This window comes from Panthera onca, chromosome A2 (assembly GCF_046562875.1).
Source record: "Panthera onca isolate mPanOnc1 chromosome A2, mPanOnc1 haplotype 2, whole genome shotgun sequence".
Classification (NCBI taxonomy): domain Eukaryota; kingdom Metazoa; phylum Chordata; class Mammalia; order Carnivora; family Felidae; genus Panthera; species Panthera onca.
Window position 1 is genome coordinate 29,636,231 of NC_138340.1, and position 15,290 is coordinate 29,651,520.

The 15,290-nt window shown below is 41.0% G+C and overlaps 1 protein-coding gene across 4 annotated transcripts in view; it reads left to right on the plus strand.

Moving 5' to 3' along the window:
* PTPRG (protein tyrosine phosphatase receptor type G) overlaps window positions 1–15,290 on the plus strand; it is a 712,847-nt gene that overhangs the window by 413,873 nt on the left and 283,684 nt on the right. For all 4 annotated transcript variants that reach the window (XM_078442875.2, XM_078442876.2, XM_060631468.3 and 1 more), the window contains one exon: window positions 10,762–10,910. In XM_078442875.2, coding sequence (XP_078299001.1) covers window positions 10,762–10,910 — 149 coding nt within the window. The remainder of the gene's footprint in view (window positions 1–10,761; window positions 10,911–15,290) is intronic.

Consider the following 15,290-nt stretch of genomic DNA (forward strand, 5'->3'; position numbering starts at 1 on the left):
TTTGATTATTATAGCTTTGTAGCATAGTTTGAATTTGAAGATCATGGGTAGTATTGTGCTAGCCACATTTCAAATACTTAGTAGCCACATATGGGCAGCAGTTACCATGCTGAGGCAACACAGATAGAGTGTGTGCTATCACTGCAGAAAGTTCTCTTGGGCAGCTCTGTGCCGAATGCACAAATGGAAATAAAGTTCTTACCTTCCTTGGGTTTTTGCTGTGTTAATATTTCCTATTGTATTAGAGCACAGAGGAACACTTTCTCATTCTTTTGTATATCAGGTCAGCAACTCTAGTCTCTTGCTTCATTTTAACACAATCACCCTCACTTGTCATTTGAAATTTATGAATATGAAACATTCTATTTTCACCATTGCTAATGCAAGGAGCTATCTCCCTCTTAATCACCATTGTGCCATTATCGGTTTTAGATTGTCCATGGAATTAGAGAACGCTTTGCTGTGCCCCACTGCCTGATCTGAAAAATAAACACAGGGCTATTATATTACATCTCTACCTCATGCTACCTGGGATTCTACTGGTACTAAATATATTTTTCATATCTTATTTTTGAACTCTTATAACTTTCAACGATTAAAACAAACGCTCTCTCTCTTTCTTCCTTCTTTTTGAAATGATCCCTTTGTAACCAAGGATATCACTACAAACCACTCTTAGTAATCCCTTTCAAGAGCCTTGGCTGGCCAGAGCCCTAGTGCTAAGCTAAAATGACTTCACTGTCAGCCCTTTTTGACCCACGATAAGAATGAAACCAGAGTTGTCTTTTCTTTTAACCTAAGTGGCTGTATGTACAACTTTGGGAGGATTCATTTTCTTTCTCCAAATCAGCATTTGTCTGAGATTATTCATGGCTGATGGTTTGGGGTTGGCCTCATTTGTTCGTAAATTGCTTCTCACTTGTCAGCACAGTGATTCCTGGCTTTGGGCTCTTTTTCATAATGTTCTCATAATCGGTGGTCCTTCTTGCCTTAGCGTAGGTAGGCTACCCTCTCCTGCACCTGAGTCATCCACTTGCATAGCTGCGCAGGAAACATGTGGGACTGGTAATGTTATCTGTACACATGCTTTTTCACCCCCATTTCTCTCCTCCAATGTAGACAATATATCTTTTTTGTTACAATTCAGAATTTCTCTATCAGTGGTCCTGCTTTGTATTTCAAGTGTGAGTAACGTTTGGAGAACCGCGATGGGAATATTAACTCTTCCGACCATCCGAGTGTGGTGGACGGGAGCGTTGCCATACTAGCTGTTATCAGCTGTTGGCGTGGAGTGCCACCTCGGCGCCACATTCCGGACACCTGCCAAAGGCAATTCGCTGGGCTCTCTGATACGGTTTTCTACTTGACTCGCAACGTTTGACAGCCTTCTTCAAAGATAACACGTTTCAGTGACAGCTTTCAGCTTCGTATCACCAATGACAGGTTTTAGATGAGTGTGGGGTTCACTCAATGCACGTTGATTCATGACCTTGGTCTTCCAGAAGCTGATTATCAATCTCTGTCACTGTGCTGACTTCCTAGAGTCATCAACAACTTGTAGATCCATGAGTGCGCGCGCCTGAATTTAGAGCGCAGCCATCCAAATACGAGCACATCTGTCTCAGAGAGTCTAGAAGAAGCATGCCTTTCTGAGAAGCAGAAATAAATCCCCATTACTTCTCACACTGTACTTACTACTGTAAAATTCATGACATCATCCTCGATTGGCCATATTTCAAATAATCTTAAGATGATTCCATAGGGCTGGTTTTTAAAAAGTGACAACCACGTCTAGGCAATGTTAAACAAGAACATGGAATTGTTTCTCTGTTCTCAGTTTATGGTGGTTTAGGAATAGGGGTGCAGAAATCTTCTTGTGTTATTGATTTTCTTTTTTCTTTGTCTTCTTTTTTTTGTTTGTTTTTCATAAGCACAAACCTAGAAACTTCTTTCATTCTGTAGTTGTTAAAATGCCAGATGAGTTCATAAATTTTACAGTATTTTGGAGAAATGAAGATCAGTTGCTTTATCTCCCATGCATGAATCTTATAAATTCAACTGAAAAACAGTATACGTACTGTGCAGGGTGCCGTGCGTCTAAATTAAGGGCAAGTATTGACTGTGAATAGTACTGACAGGTACCCCAGATAACATCAGTTTTCGAAAACACACATATCATCAGCCCTAACTAAAGAGGAAGTGGACCTACAGCTAGTGGTATTCCAGCAAAGGGATCTGGACCCCAAAAAGGAAGAGAATCCAGAGTGTGAGAAGAAAGTGGTCAGCAGAGTATAAGTACAAAGTACCAGAAACATCTGAAGATTAAATCCTTCTGCTGGTACCAAAACTCCAAGAAAGAAAGCATACATATAAAACATGCCATAGGAAAGTCTCCCAAATTCACTTCTGGTTCCAGAAGAGCTCACGGGAAGAAGAGAAAGGCCTTCCCCTGTTTGGTGACCTGAAACCTGCAGAGCCCAAGACCCCAGGTAAAAGGCCCAGGGAAGAAGCCGAGAATCAAAGAAAAAGTAGAGAAACAATGACATTCTTCATTGGGGAAAAAGGACTCTCAAAAATGAGAGGCCAAGATCTTCACTACTCCTAGTAAATCTGTAAGAAAAGCTCCCCATACCCCCAAACCATGGCCTAGAAAACCTAAAATTCCCTAGTAAACCTAAAATTAGAGAGTCAACCAGAAGGAAACATCTAAACTCCCTAAGGAGCTTTAAAAATGCCCAGGTCCTGACCCCTGTTGCAACCTTCTCCAAAAGTGAGCCCTGGACTTAAATATTTTTTAAAAGCCTCAACAAGTTTTATGGATGTATGTTCATGGGTGTAATAACTTGTAGTTTGAAGTAAATCATTTGTTCTTCTATGTACTTGCTAATGTAACGGGGAAAATGGGACGCTTCTCTACAGTTGTTTTTTATTATTAAACTGCAACATTTGCTTCTGAGTGAATTACTGGCATTCCAAAAAAATTGTTAAAAATAAAAAACAGGGGCACCAGGGTGGCTCAGTCGGTTAAGCCTCCAACTTCGGCTCAGGTCATGATCTCACAGTTCGTGGGTTCGAGCCCTGTGTCAGACTCTGTGCTGACAGCTCAGAGTGTGGAGCCTGCTTCGGATTCTGTGTCTCTCTCTCTCTCTCTCTCTCTCTCTCTCTCTCTCTGCCCTTTCCCTGCTTGTGCCCTGTCTCTCTTTCTTTCTCAAAAATAAATAAACATTTAAAATTTTTTTTTAAATAATAAAAATTACAAAATAAAAAACAAAAACATGGATGTCATTTTACTACAGTTTTGCAAGCTGTTACCATTTTGGGGAACTGGACAAAGGGGACACAGGACCACTGTATTATTTCTTACAACTGTACGTGAATCTATAATTATCAGAAAAATTATAAGCTTCATGAAAGAAAAGCCCCCCCATAAGCCACATGGTCTTTCTTTGTTTTACTTGTTCATTTTATACATACCTTGAATACCTAGATGAAGAAAAAATGTCTTTTTCCTTCATCATTAATTTTTAACCAACACATGTTTTTTTTTTTATTCCCCAGAAGTCTTTTTTTGAATTTAGTTCTTCCACAAAATAAATTCAGGAGAGAGAATTTATTTTTTTGTGATGGAAATTTACAGGTCACTTACCTGTAAAATAGACTGTCTTTTGGATATTAAAATATGAATATAGAAAGTTAATATTTAAAGCAGCCTATTATGTACAGACAGTAACTTTCCCATAAAACAGTTTTAATGTTCTTATGAGTCTTAGCCCCCTGAGAGGGCTATATATCCAATCCAGCATAATCAATAAAGCAAGTTGGTTGTATGTAGCCCACTTCTCAAAAGTTGTCTAAAATACCTTTGCAAGACAGATAGCATCTCTCTTTTTCTTCCTGAGGAGCCATAACTGTCTATTGTGCCAGTTCTCATTTGATTTCATCTAAAGTTATTTCCCTTTCTTTCATTTTTGTAGAATGAATAGATAATGCATTCATCAAGAACATTTCAAGATAATCTTGCTGTTCCTAGTGTTAGCTTCAAGCTAAATGATCAGAATTTAAGAGTTAGACGGTGCTTCTGATGTATGTTAATAAGCCACGTTCTCCTATGAATTTGAACTATTAGAATGGCTTTTTGGTGTTTCTCTACTTTTTCTTTCCTCCCACACCAAGGACAGATAGGAAAAGCATTTATCACCATGCTTTTACTTCCATTTTCCCACTTTATATGTGTTCACTGTGTAGTTTTTTCTTTGCCCACATTCTTTCTTATTTGTCTGGATATGCCACAGTGCCTGGCCTAGGTGGATTCAAGAAAAGGTTGTTAAGTTAAGCAAAGTAGATAGATTACAATAGCCAAAGTATGGAAGCCGCCCAAACGTCCATCGAAAGATGATTGCATAAAAAAGAGGTGTTGTGTGTGTGTGTGTGTGTGTGTGTGTGTGTGCACACAACAGAATATTACTCAGCCATAAAAAAGAATGCAGTCTTGTCATTTGCAACAACACAGATAGAGCTAGTGAGTATAATGCTGAGTGAAATAAGTCAGAGAAAGACCAATCCATGTGATCTCACTCATGTGGAATCTTAGAAACAAAACAGGTGAACAAAGAAACAAAGGGACAAAACAAAAAAATGGACTCTTAACTATAGAGAACACACTGATGGTTACCATAGAAGAGGTGGGTGAGAGGTATGGGTGAAATAGGTGATGGGGATTAAAAGCACACGTATCCTGGTGAATAGTAAGTAATGTATGGAAGTGTCGAATCACTATATTGTACACCTGAAACTAATACAACTGTGTGTTAACTAACCGGAATTAAAATAAAGACTTAATAAATTAAAAAAAATAAAATTTTTCCTATTTTAGAGGTCCAAATTCTTGGGTTCTTGCATCCTGTTACTATTCCGTCTTGCCTGAACTCTGGAATTCAAGTCAGAGCAATTTCACTGGGTCTGTCTTTGGTACACTACAAGTTCTGTGTCACATCCGCTCTGCTCCATTTCTTTTCTCTGAATTCCACAGTCCCAGCCCCTGTGCCATGGTGGTAGAAACTAGTTTTGGGAAAGACAGAAGCCAATTACACACCAATTACCTGGTGGGAAGACCAGTGCTGTTTTACACAGGTAGACTTGAGTAAATTTTGAATTTTGAGGGTCATTTTTGAAGCCCGCCTTTATTTTGTAGGGCACAGGACTCTGTGCTACATTGACATCTGTCATATCTTGTACGAGTAAATGGTCAACTGATCTACTTTGTTCATCTAGCTCAGTTTAGCAGTGAGTTAACTGAGACCCAGGATAATCTCATGACTTGACAGCTCTTGGATGTCTGAGACCGTACCGACCTAACATGTCCCGTCTGTCTTTAGCAGATGAGTGCAGTAACCTCCCAACTTTTGTTCCTACCAACTAGTGTTGCTTCCTTCCCAGGCCTTCTTCCTTTGTAGCCAGAATAGTTTTATTTCCCAAATCTGATAGTGTCTGTCTTTCTGTCTCCCCCTCTTTCTTTCTTGGTCTCTCTCTCAGCATATCAAGGAGTTTCCATTTCTCCTGAGGGTAAAGACAGACTGCTCACTGTCCCTGACTCATTCCCTAGCCTCTGTGTCACACCCTGCTCTCTGGACACCAACCACCCTGGCTTCCTCTTACTTACTCCCATTACCACAGGACCTTTGCATGTGCTTCTTTTCCCTTGATGTGTTCTCCTCTCGTCAGCACTTCCCAAGGTTGCTCCTTTAAGTCTGTGCTCAGGTCATTTCATCAGTCTTTGAAGATACCCACTCCCCTTCTCCTCTCTGGGGTTGGCTTCTCATCTGTTACCACTTGTCCCACTTGCTAGGTTGCTTCTGCTGTTATTTCAGTTGCCAGGACCTGCCTTTCCACCAAATGTACCGTCCATGGAGGCAAGAGCTAGGTCTGATTTACTTACCTTTTCTTCCCTGATAATAACTTGATAAATATTTGAAGAAATAAATGCTAGTGCCTACAGAGAAGTTAGAACTCTAAAACTAGAGGTCATGTTTCTTCACTTGCAGACCAGAACATTTCCCTTTTTTGTTTGTTAGTTTTAAAGTTTATTTATTTAGTTTGAGAGAGCGCATGAGCAGGGGAGGGGCCGAGAGAGAGGCAGAGCAAGAATCCCAAGGAGGGTCCTCACCGTCAGGAGCCCAGTGCGGGGCTTGAACCCACGAACCGTGAGATCATGACCTGAGCCGAAACCAACAGCCTGCCACTTAACCTACTGAGCTATCCAGGTGCCCCAGAACATTTCCCTTTTACCAAGGGCCAAAGCATCCCCTAATGGACACCTGTATTGTGGGCGGTCTGGGGGGTCCCACCATTAAGATCCAATCCTGGAAGTCTTTTCTCATTTTATGGTGTTAAACAATTGCTTGGAGGTAGTGGAGGTAAGATAGCAAACAGCTAGCTTCCCTCCCATCCATTTTTATTTATTTAACTTTTGGCGCCTACTGCTGTTTACTCAGATTTTGGTGCGAACATTTGCTTTAGCCCAGCATTATATAGACATGTTGAGCTTTATTTATACACAGTGCGTGGATGTCCTGCAAACAGTGCTGTGAATGCCAGGTACTCGGTTATTCCTTCAAGCTCGGGAGAAAATGAATCCCTTACCCGTGGTGTAACTTCCCCGTCCCCACTCCTTGTGGACAATCTGGGATGTTGTTACACTTTGGGAAGCCTCAGACACAGGGGGAGTCTGTAAAAGCTGTGGCTCCTCTCCCTACGATAATAACCTTTGTAAACAACACTTGTACGGTTCTACCGTGCTGTCTTTATGCTCTCATGTCATATAGGAATTACTGTTCTGAACATTCTTCATCTGTCATTCCTGCCATCTCCTCACACGCCTATGAAGCTGCTGTTGTAGAATTCCAGTTTTATAGAATGGGAACCCGGGCACCAAGAGGTACAATGCCTTTCCCACAGTTGGCAGTGTGACAGATGATGCTTTTTCAATTCAGACTCCCCTGGCTCCAGAGTCTGGCTCCGTGTATGCGCCCACGCTCAGAATTTTACTTACTGGGTCAGGAGGGTGCAAGACCCCAAAGCCCATGGGTGGCTACTACCGTGGACTATAGACTCTAGGTTAAGAAACCCCAAATTTGAAGCCCCAGCTCACTCCTTCCACTGTCTCAAACATTCTGCTGTGATTCCATCCCAGTCCATGATAGCAGTTCAACAACCAGTGGGCCTTGTTCTAGAAAGTCTACTCCCAGGGTGTCAGTTGAACATCCTACTCTTGATTTCGGCTTACGTCATGGTCTCATGGTTTGTGAGATCAAGCCCCTCATTGAGCTCTGTGCTGACAGCGTGGAGCCTGCTTGGGATTCTCTCCCCCCCGCCCCACCTCTGCCCCTTCCCGGTTCGTGCACACTCTGTGTGTGTGTGTGTGTGTGTGTGTGTGTGTGTGTACGCATGTGTGTGCACGTGCTCACTCACAAATAAATTAAAAAAAAAAAGTCCACTCCTGTATATCTTTCCCATTTATCCCTCCTATCCTAGAAGTCTCCATTCTTTAGCTGTTATTTTCTACCTTCCTAATTGTCCCCTTATCCAGATTCAACTTACTGCTATTGTTTTAGAATTTAAAATTTCTTTCTTTCTTTCTTTCTTTCTTTCTTTCTTTCTTTCTTTCTTTCTATATAGTATAATCTACTTACTATTTTTCTTTTGATTGACTCTATTTTAGTTAAATGAACTGATTATAAAGGAAATCTTTTTACTAACACCTTAACAGGAAGACCAGTGCCATCTGACATGGATAGACATCTGTAAACATGTATGTCTGTGATCTATAAAAATAAATCAAAATTGCCACAGTTATTAAATTCAGCATAATACTTACTTTAGGGTACAAGGGGGAAATGAATGAATATCCGGGAAGTGTGGAGAGCATATCAGCACTAAACTGAGATCTTTTTTTCCCCTTGATGTGACCAAAGCATAGAAATAATCAAGAAAAGGAAATCCCTTTTTATTCTGTGTTGTAATGAATTCAAAGCATCTACTCAGCACTTACGATCTTCTCTCAAGTATTTGGGGCACACTTACCCTTGCTGTCGTCCCTGTCCTGGGTCACTTTTTATTTTGTGGGGAAGCCGGTATTGCTTTGAAATGGAAGTCTGTCTGAAAATGGAGAGTTAGCACCTGTGTGGGAACCCCTCTGTGTTCTACATTAGCTCCATCCATATCTCTACAAAGGAGTTTGACAGTAGTCTCCAGTGCATGTGTCCTTCCTGGGTTTCTGGCACTGCTTTGTTAAGGGCTTTCCAGGTGTGATCTCCTTCAGACGTCAAAACAGCCTTGCTGTGTAGGCGCTGTTACTGCCATTTGACCAGTGGTGGAAACTGAGGTGGAGAGGGGTCAGGTAACTTGCCCAAGGTCATGCTGCCGTGAAGCGTCAGAACTGGATTCCAACCTAGGTCTGTCCATCTTCTGAGCTCATGGCTCCGAAGACATTCTGAGTTTTGTAGGAAGTACCTTTGGTTTATTTTGTTTTGAAACGGCTCTGTGTCATCAGTGGTATTCCGAAAATGGTGACGTGGTAGTTTGGGGAAAGTTGTCACTTCTCACTTCTATAGGTAAACACGACTGACTATAAGCCACGTTCAGAGTTGGGGCAGGGGTGCGTGCACGTAGCATGCTGTGTGCTCTAGTGAGGAATACAGTAATATGAAAAATGAGATGAATGTTTCAGATTGTACAGTTCCCTAATTATGCTTTTAATTATTCATATAAAACAAGTAAAATGACCCCTGACAGAGACATAAATGATTTAGGTAAAATCAAATATTTATAATATGCTGTTGAGTCCCTCGGTGTATCGTAACAGATGCACTCAAAGTGCTTTGGCTTCATTCTTTGGATGCAAAGTGGTAGGTATAGAATTGATAACAGGCTGAGGGTCATCAACAGTATTTAAGACAATACCGAGCTAATTCATATGTATTTTGGCTTTAGAACTAAAGGCGTGTGATTGGTTTAATGTATTTTATCTTCTAAAACCTCTTACTGCATTTTAGGGGTCACCACATGACAGTCCCTGATAGTTTCTGTGTTCTTAAGGATTGAAAAACAATCAAGGGGAGAGTGAGATTCCATGGCATGTGAAAATTATATCCACGTTTTAGTTTGGATAAAGTTTTATTGGAACATAGCTTTACGCATTCATTTACGTACCGTGTGTGGCTGCCTCCGGCTACAGGGACTAGGTTGGGTTGTTGCAACAGGGACCAGAGGGCCAACAGAGCCTTAAATATACACTGTCTCGTCTTTCACAGAGAAAGTTTGCCAACCCCTGCTAAAACACGCCTAACATACACCAAAGTGAGCCAGTGCTGTAGCGTGTTTAATCAGTGCAAGAAACACTTGCTTTCACTTTGTTTCATCTTTTAATTCGCTGTCCCACTAATTGAACATTCACTGTATATTTTTCAGAAGTTGGAGAAAAATTGTCCTTTGAATGCAATAAAAAGGGATTTATATGCGAAGGTTTCCTTTACTTGCTTTTAATGCTTCCTTTATATAGAGAAATACTGAAACTAATTGTACTCTTTTAGAGATGGGTCATTAGTCTAGTCCCTATCTTTTATGGAGACCTAATTCTCATGCAGGATTTCTCTCTGAAGCTCGAACTAGGATAACTTTAGGAAGAAGAGACAGTGAGGATACAAGAGCTTTTCTGTGGCTTCTACAAGTTTGGCTGTTCACAAACCATGAAGTATATTGGTTGGCGTCTCACCTGTGTTTAGCACCCGATAAGTGTTTGTTGAATGAATGAACGAATTCACTTTACAAAACAAACAGAAAAAGGAATGTATCACTTACAAAATAAAATCCGTTATGCATTTGGATATTACATTCCTTTGGGGAAAATAATTGTTATGCTAGTATAAATCCAATGTATTTGCTCTCCATTTCTCCTTCCTGTGTTTCAAGGAAGAGGGCTATGCGTTGGAAAGTTAGGGTTTAAATTGACTAAGTTTCCCTATGTTATGGAATTCTTAGGTGTTCTTTTGGATGGGCCAAGTAAAATTTTTCTACACATGGAATAAAAAGAAGCATCAAATTAAATATGGTTATCTGCAATAATTTGAGTGACTTAATGAATACAATTTTCCCAGCATTTTCCTGTGCACCGTTATCAAATACAATGAATATAACCCTAACTCTGGCTGTGTGCCCACTGATATTGCCTTAAAATTGGAAGAAGCTGCAAATTTTATTTAACGATATCTTTGCCTAAATTTTCTAATTAAAGAGTCATGCCTCTTACATCTGTCTTCTCATATGTTTTTCCCCTCTCATTCCAGACCTTGAACCTTAGGGTAGCCCCAGGAATCCAGGCGTACGAAAAGAAAGATCTCACTCTCCAGATAATTTGGGTTGTCAGGCAGACTTAGACAATTCTCATTCAGAGCGACTTACTCTCTTCCTGTCTCCATTCTTTTTCTTTCTTTTCTTTTCTTTTTTTCTATCTATGAAATGCATAAGAAATTCTGAGATCATTCCCTGGGAATTTTCATGGTTTAGAGTGAACTGGTGCTTGAGAACATTCTGCAGCTAGATTGTGCTAATTTATTCAAACTAGTGTTTTTGACTTGTTTTTCAAACAGGAGCATGAGGAAATAATTCACATCATGCAATCATGGACTTTATTTGCAGCGGCGGAAGATGTCATTCAAGTTTTGTTTTGAAACTCACTTTGTTTCCCTTCCCTTCCGTTTTATACAGTTGCCATCCTTCTAAAGGACGACTATTTTGTCAGTGGTGCTGGCCTGCCTGGCAGATTCAAAGCCGAGAAGGTGGAATTTCACTGGGGCCATAGCAATGGCTCTGCAGGTTCTGAACACAGCATCAATGGGAGGCGCTTTCCTGTGGAGGTGAGAACAAGATGTTAAGTGTAGCCCTGCTTTGGGTCTTCACATTAATGAGGTGCTTTGGGTTTACCCCCAGTGACTTTGCAAATCAAACTTGCACCCTCCATACCTTTGTCTCTGGCAATCTTTTAAATGCAGCATGACACGTGTATAGCCCTCCACAAGCTTCTCATCTTTTTTTAACTGGAGAAGCATGGGGAAGTCCCGGGCCTCATGGTTTGAGGAGACACCCCCCCCCCCCCCCCCGAAGATTTTTCAGCCATTTGTTTCCTGTGACACAAGTGTCTTTACTCTGTTTCTGAAGTCCCACTTTCTAAAGGTGAAATTCTCTATGAAACTCAGGGGACTGTTTTCACCCTTTAGAAAAGAGAAAAGTTAGTTGATGTATGAAGCGAAGTCTCAGAACCTTTTGTCGGTAGGGCAATTGTTGTAAGGTTTCTTTGCTCCTGCCGGCTGTCAAGAAAGAGGCTGTGGCCATTGGTGGTGTAACTCGCAGATAGCATTGCTGGGATCAGTGATGACATTTTGCCTTTCCTGTGTCCGTTTTCTCAAAGATTCATGCTGCTAGACAGAAGAAAGGTGTGGGTACCTACAGTAAATGGTTTGTATCTTTTGGGGGAGGGTGGGAGGGAACAAGTCTCCAAACTCCTTCAATAATGTTGGGTGGGGACAGCTCACCCCTTTTATTGCTAACTTGATTTTTACTTTTCATCATGATCAAGTCTGGTGGCTGTTTGGCTCCCCATGTGGTAAGCTGTACACGTTTGTGGAAAGACTGAATGGATTCTTCTGACTGGATTCTTAGTGTTTGGCACCTTCTATTAAGTCATGACCTACTTTGATAATCAGATGAATTCTTGAGATCCCCTTCCATACAGGGAAAGTACGTGGATATACACGCAGATTTGCATATCGTTTATAGGATTTTGTCATTCACCTTAGCTCCTCAAGCCCATTTCTGGGCCATTTAGGCATCCTTGAAGCTTAAGTGAAGAATCCCTATAAACTGAGAGAAGCAGTAGTATTTCTTTTTTCGAAGATGCTCATATTCGCATATAAAAGTGTCTCTTATCAGTGATCGCTGGAGAAACCAGACAACTATTCTGAGAAAATGCTTCCCGTTTTTTTCAGCTGACACATTTTCGGTATTAAGACCCTTCTATCTGTGGGGCTTCCTGTGCTAGTCACACGTGTTAAAGAACTCCTGAGTAGGGTTTCTGCTTAATGGGCTCTCCTCCTCCTTTATACTGAATGAATCATTTCTTAGAAATCTTAGCTTTATTTGTACTTGGAAAACGTGATTCCTAAAGGCAAAATTACAGCATCCTTTTAAAAGTTTGGGGTTTCCCTTCTGTTCTTGCTGACCGCAGCATGAGTTGAACGGATGGTTTGTGTTCAGTTGGTTTTTCTTTAAAACCTCTTTGTCTTAGAATTGTGTTGTCATTTATTTAGCTAGTGTTGTTGGGACAAAAGACCTGTGCTTTGAAAGATTGAAAACTTATTCTGGTGGCTGCCTTGGTAGAGAAGAGCTCTAGAGATAGGAACTGGAAACTTCTGGGCCTGGCTCTTCCTCCTGGTCCATTCAGATTTGGAAAAATGCATGGACTAGATGCATTAAACTAGTACTACTTTATCAAACTTACTACTTTAAATGAATATTTCAGTTTTCTTTTACTCAAAGAGTGCCCTGAAATTCAGAAGCTAATTAGAAATGGCAGCTACAATGCACAGATTTATTATTCCACCAAGTTGTTTGAATTTATTTCTGTCAATCGCTTCTCGGCCTTTTGGCTAAGATCAAGTGAATTTATTTCTGTCAAGTAATGTCAGATGGTAAGGCTGCCTGTATTAATTGGGTTCCTCATTGAGGTCCATCTGGTTCGTAGCTTGTTTTGTGTTTTGGATTTTGTTGTTGTTTTGTTTTGTTTTCAATGTGATAAACGTGTTAAATTACTTAGTGGGTATATTTGGAGGAACTTGAATTTCAAGAGGTCAAAGGTAATGGGATCGGATTTAACCTTAAAATATGCAAGGAAAGTTGCTCACCTTTGCTTGAAACACGTCTATAATATTTTAACGTTAAATTGCTTTATTTGAGCTCTTTATCAATAGGAACGCTCTCTGATGTTCTTACAGTTTGAACATCTCGGACTTGGTTTATTTTGTTCCCTATAACTATATTGTTTTCTAAGAAATTAAAATGAAAGTAAATAATTGTCATGTATCCTGTAGTCATTTGTCAGCATGGGGGAAATTACTTATCTGACTTGCATACAGAGCCAGAGAAGAGATGTGGTTGAAGATTGCAGTGGGATTGGTTCTCAACTAGAGACCACGTTCCCCACCCATGGGGACATTACGCATTGTCAGGGGACGTTTTTGGTTGTCGCTGTTAGGGCCAGTGGTATGCTACTGGAATCTAGTGAGTAGAGGCCAGGGATGCTGTTAAACATCCCATTCATAGCACAGCCCCCAAAGAATTACGCCACCCAAAATGTGGCTGTTAGGAGGCTTTGAAGTAGAGAAAGTGGTCTGTTTAGCTGTAACTGACCTTCCTTCTTTTCCCTGTGTGGCATCATTGTAAGTACATTTGAATATTGAGGACTTTGTGCCTGAGAAGTCCTTCTATCCTCTTGTGGACTTTAGAGAGAAATGTACCTTGCCTGTTGGGTGAGAACATTGCTGGTCCCAGTTCCTTTGGGCTCCGCTGGGAGCTAAGTCACGACCTCAGGTATTTATTTCAGCAGCTGCCTCAGTGCTCCAGCCCCGCAGGCTGAATTGTAAGCCTGTGGCCCGCAAGAATCGGGACCTGCTCCCTGAGGCTCAGTTGCAACAAACCCAACTTTGTAGGTTTTGCTGCCCACCCCCCCACTCCCCTCCAGGAATGCCTTGAGGTCACCTACAACAGCTTCCTACACATCCAGAAGTCAGACCTCCCCACGTTGTCCTGGCTGGAGTCCTGGACTTGGTCTCGGAATTCCTACACTTGAAAACATCCTAATAGAAAAATAAATGGCCTTGTAAAAATGAAATAAGAGCTCTTCAGTAGCCACCAATCATTACAGCTCAGTGTAAGTTAGGGAACAAAGTCGGAATCCGATTACAATGCCATGCTTGGGAGGTGAGACCCAATTTGGATCCTCCCATGCCCTCACCTCCTATATATATATGCAGCTTTATTCTTTGCCTAGCAGCAAACTTTACTTGAGTGCCTTCTGTCACGTAAGCACTGGGCTATAAAGGTAAACCGGTAAGTCGGGACCCCTACCCTTAAGGTACTTACACTCTGGTAATGACACAGAAATTGAACAAGCGGTCACATAAGTAGCTGTGTGATAGCAGTTGGGATATTGTCTCTGAAGGAGAGGGATATTTTGTCATGAGCTATGGAAGGCCTCTAGACAGATATTTATTAAGCTAAGAGGTATTTATTAAGTGATATTAATTAAGAGAGAAGAGATAAATTGGAGCTAGCCCATAGAACAGGGGCATGCAAAGGCCTGAGGTAGGAGATACTTGGTAAGTTGAAGGAATGAAGAGAGATCATTGCGGGTTTCGATATTCAGGATGGTGCCCCCCCCCCCCAGATGTCCCCTCAGTAATCCCTGAAACCTAAGAATATATATATTACCTTATATGGCAAAAAGGATTTTGCAGATGTGATTAAGTATTCTTCAAGTGTAAAGGCTCACAGCATTCCAGTGATTAAAACAGTGGTATGTCCTGTTCCAGTTCTTCCATGGCTACACAACTTTGTGTTATCTCTGCAACCACAGTTATCTATATCAGCTTCTACCCTATCCTACGCTTTCCCTTTGCACACTCTCATCCCCTGTTCTGTGATTGGTAACTTAAATAAAGGTTCATGTAACCCTAATAGGATTGAATCATGCAGTGTTTCTACTAATAGCTGAAGTTGGAGTTAATGCAAAGAGAAATCTCCAGATAAAACCTCTGATAGCTCCATTAAAGTGGAGGTTCATTGCATACTTGTTGTGTAAGGTAATTAAAATCTTGTTTATTACAATAAGAGATCGCAGGAGTTGTTGATTCAGACTTATTGGTACTTTATGAGTTGGAGTCTTCAATAAGCTTCAATGATCCAAACTGATTATGTGTGCCCTTTCCAAGGAAACTCACAGCTGGTTCATTTCGGCACTGCTTAGAGCATCTCGGCAAGTGAATGGAAGAAAAGGCATTTTTCCTAATACACACCACGTACACATCACCATATGGTACAGGTCTATAGTCCCTTAGCTGAAACCCTTGAGGCCAGATGTTTTAGAATTCAGGATTTTTTTCGGGAAAGGTATTAGGGTACGCATGCTATACATATTACTGAGGACCCTAGTCGGGTCTGCCACTCTACTCCTTGAATGCGTT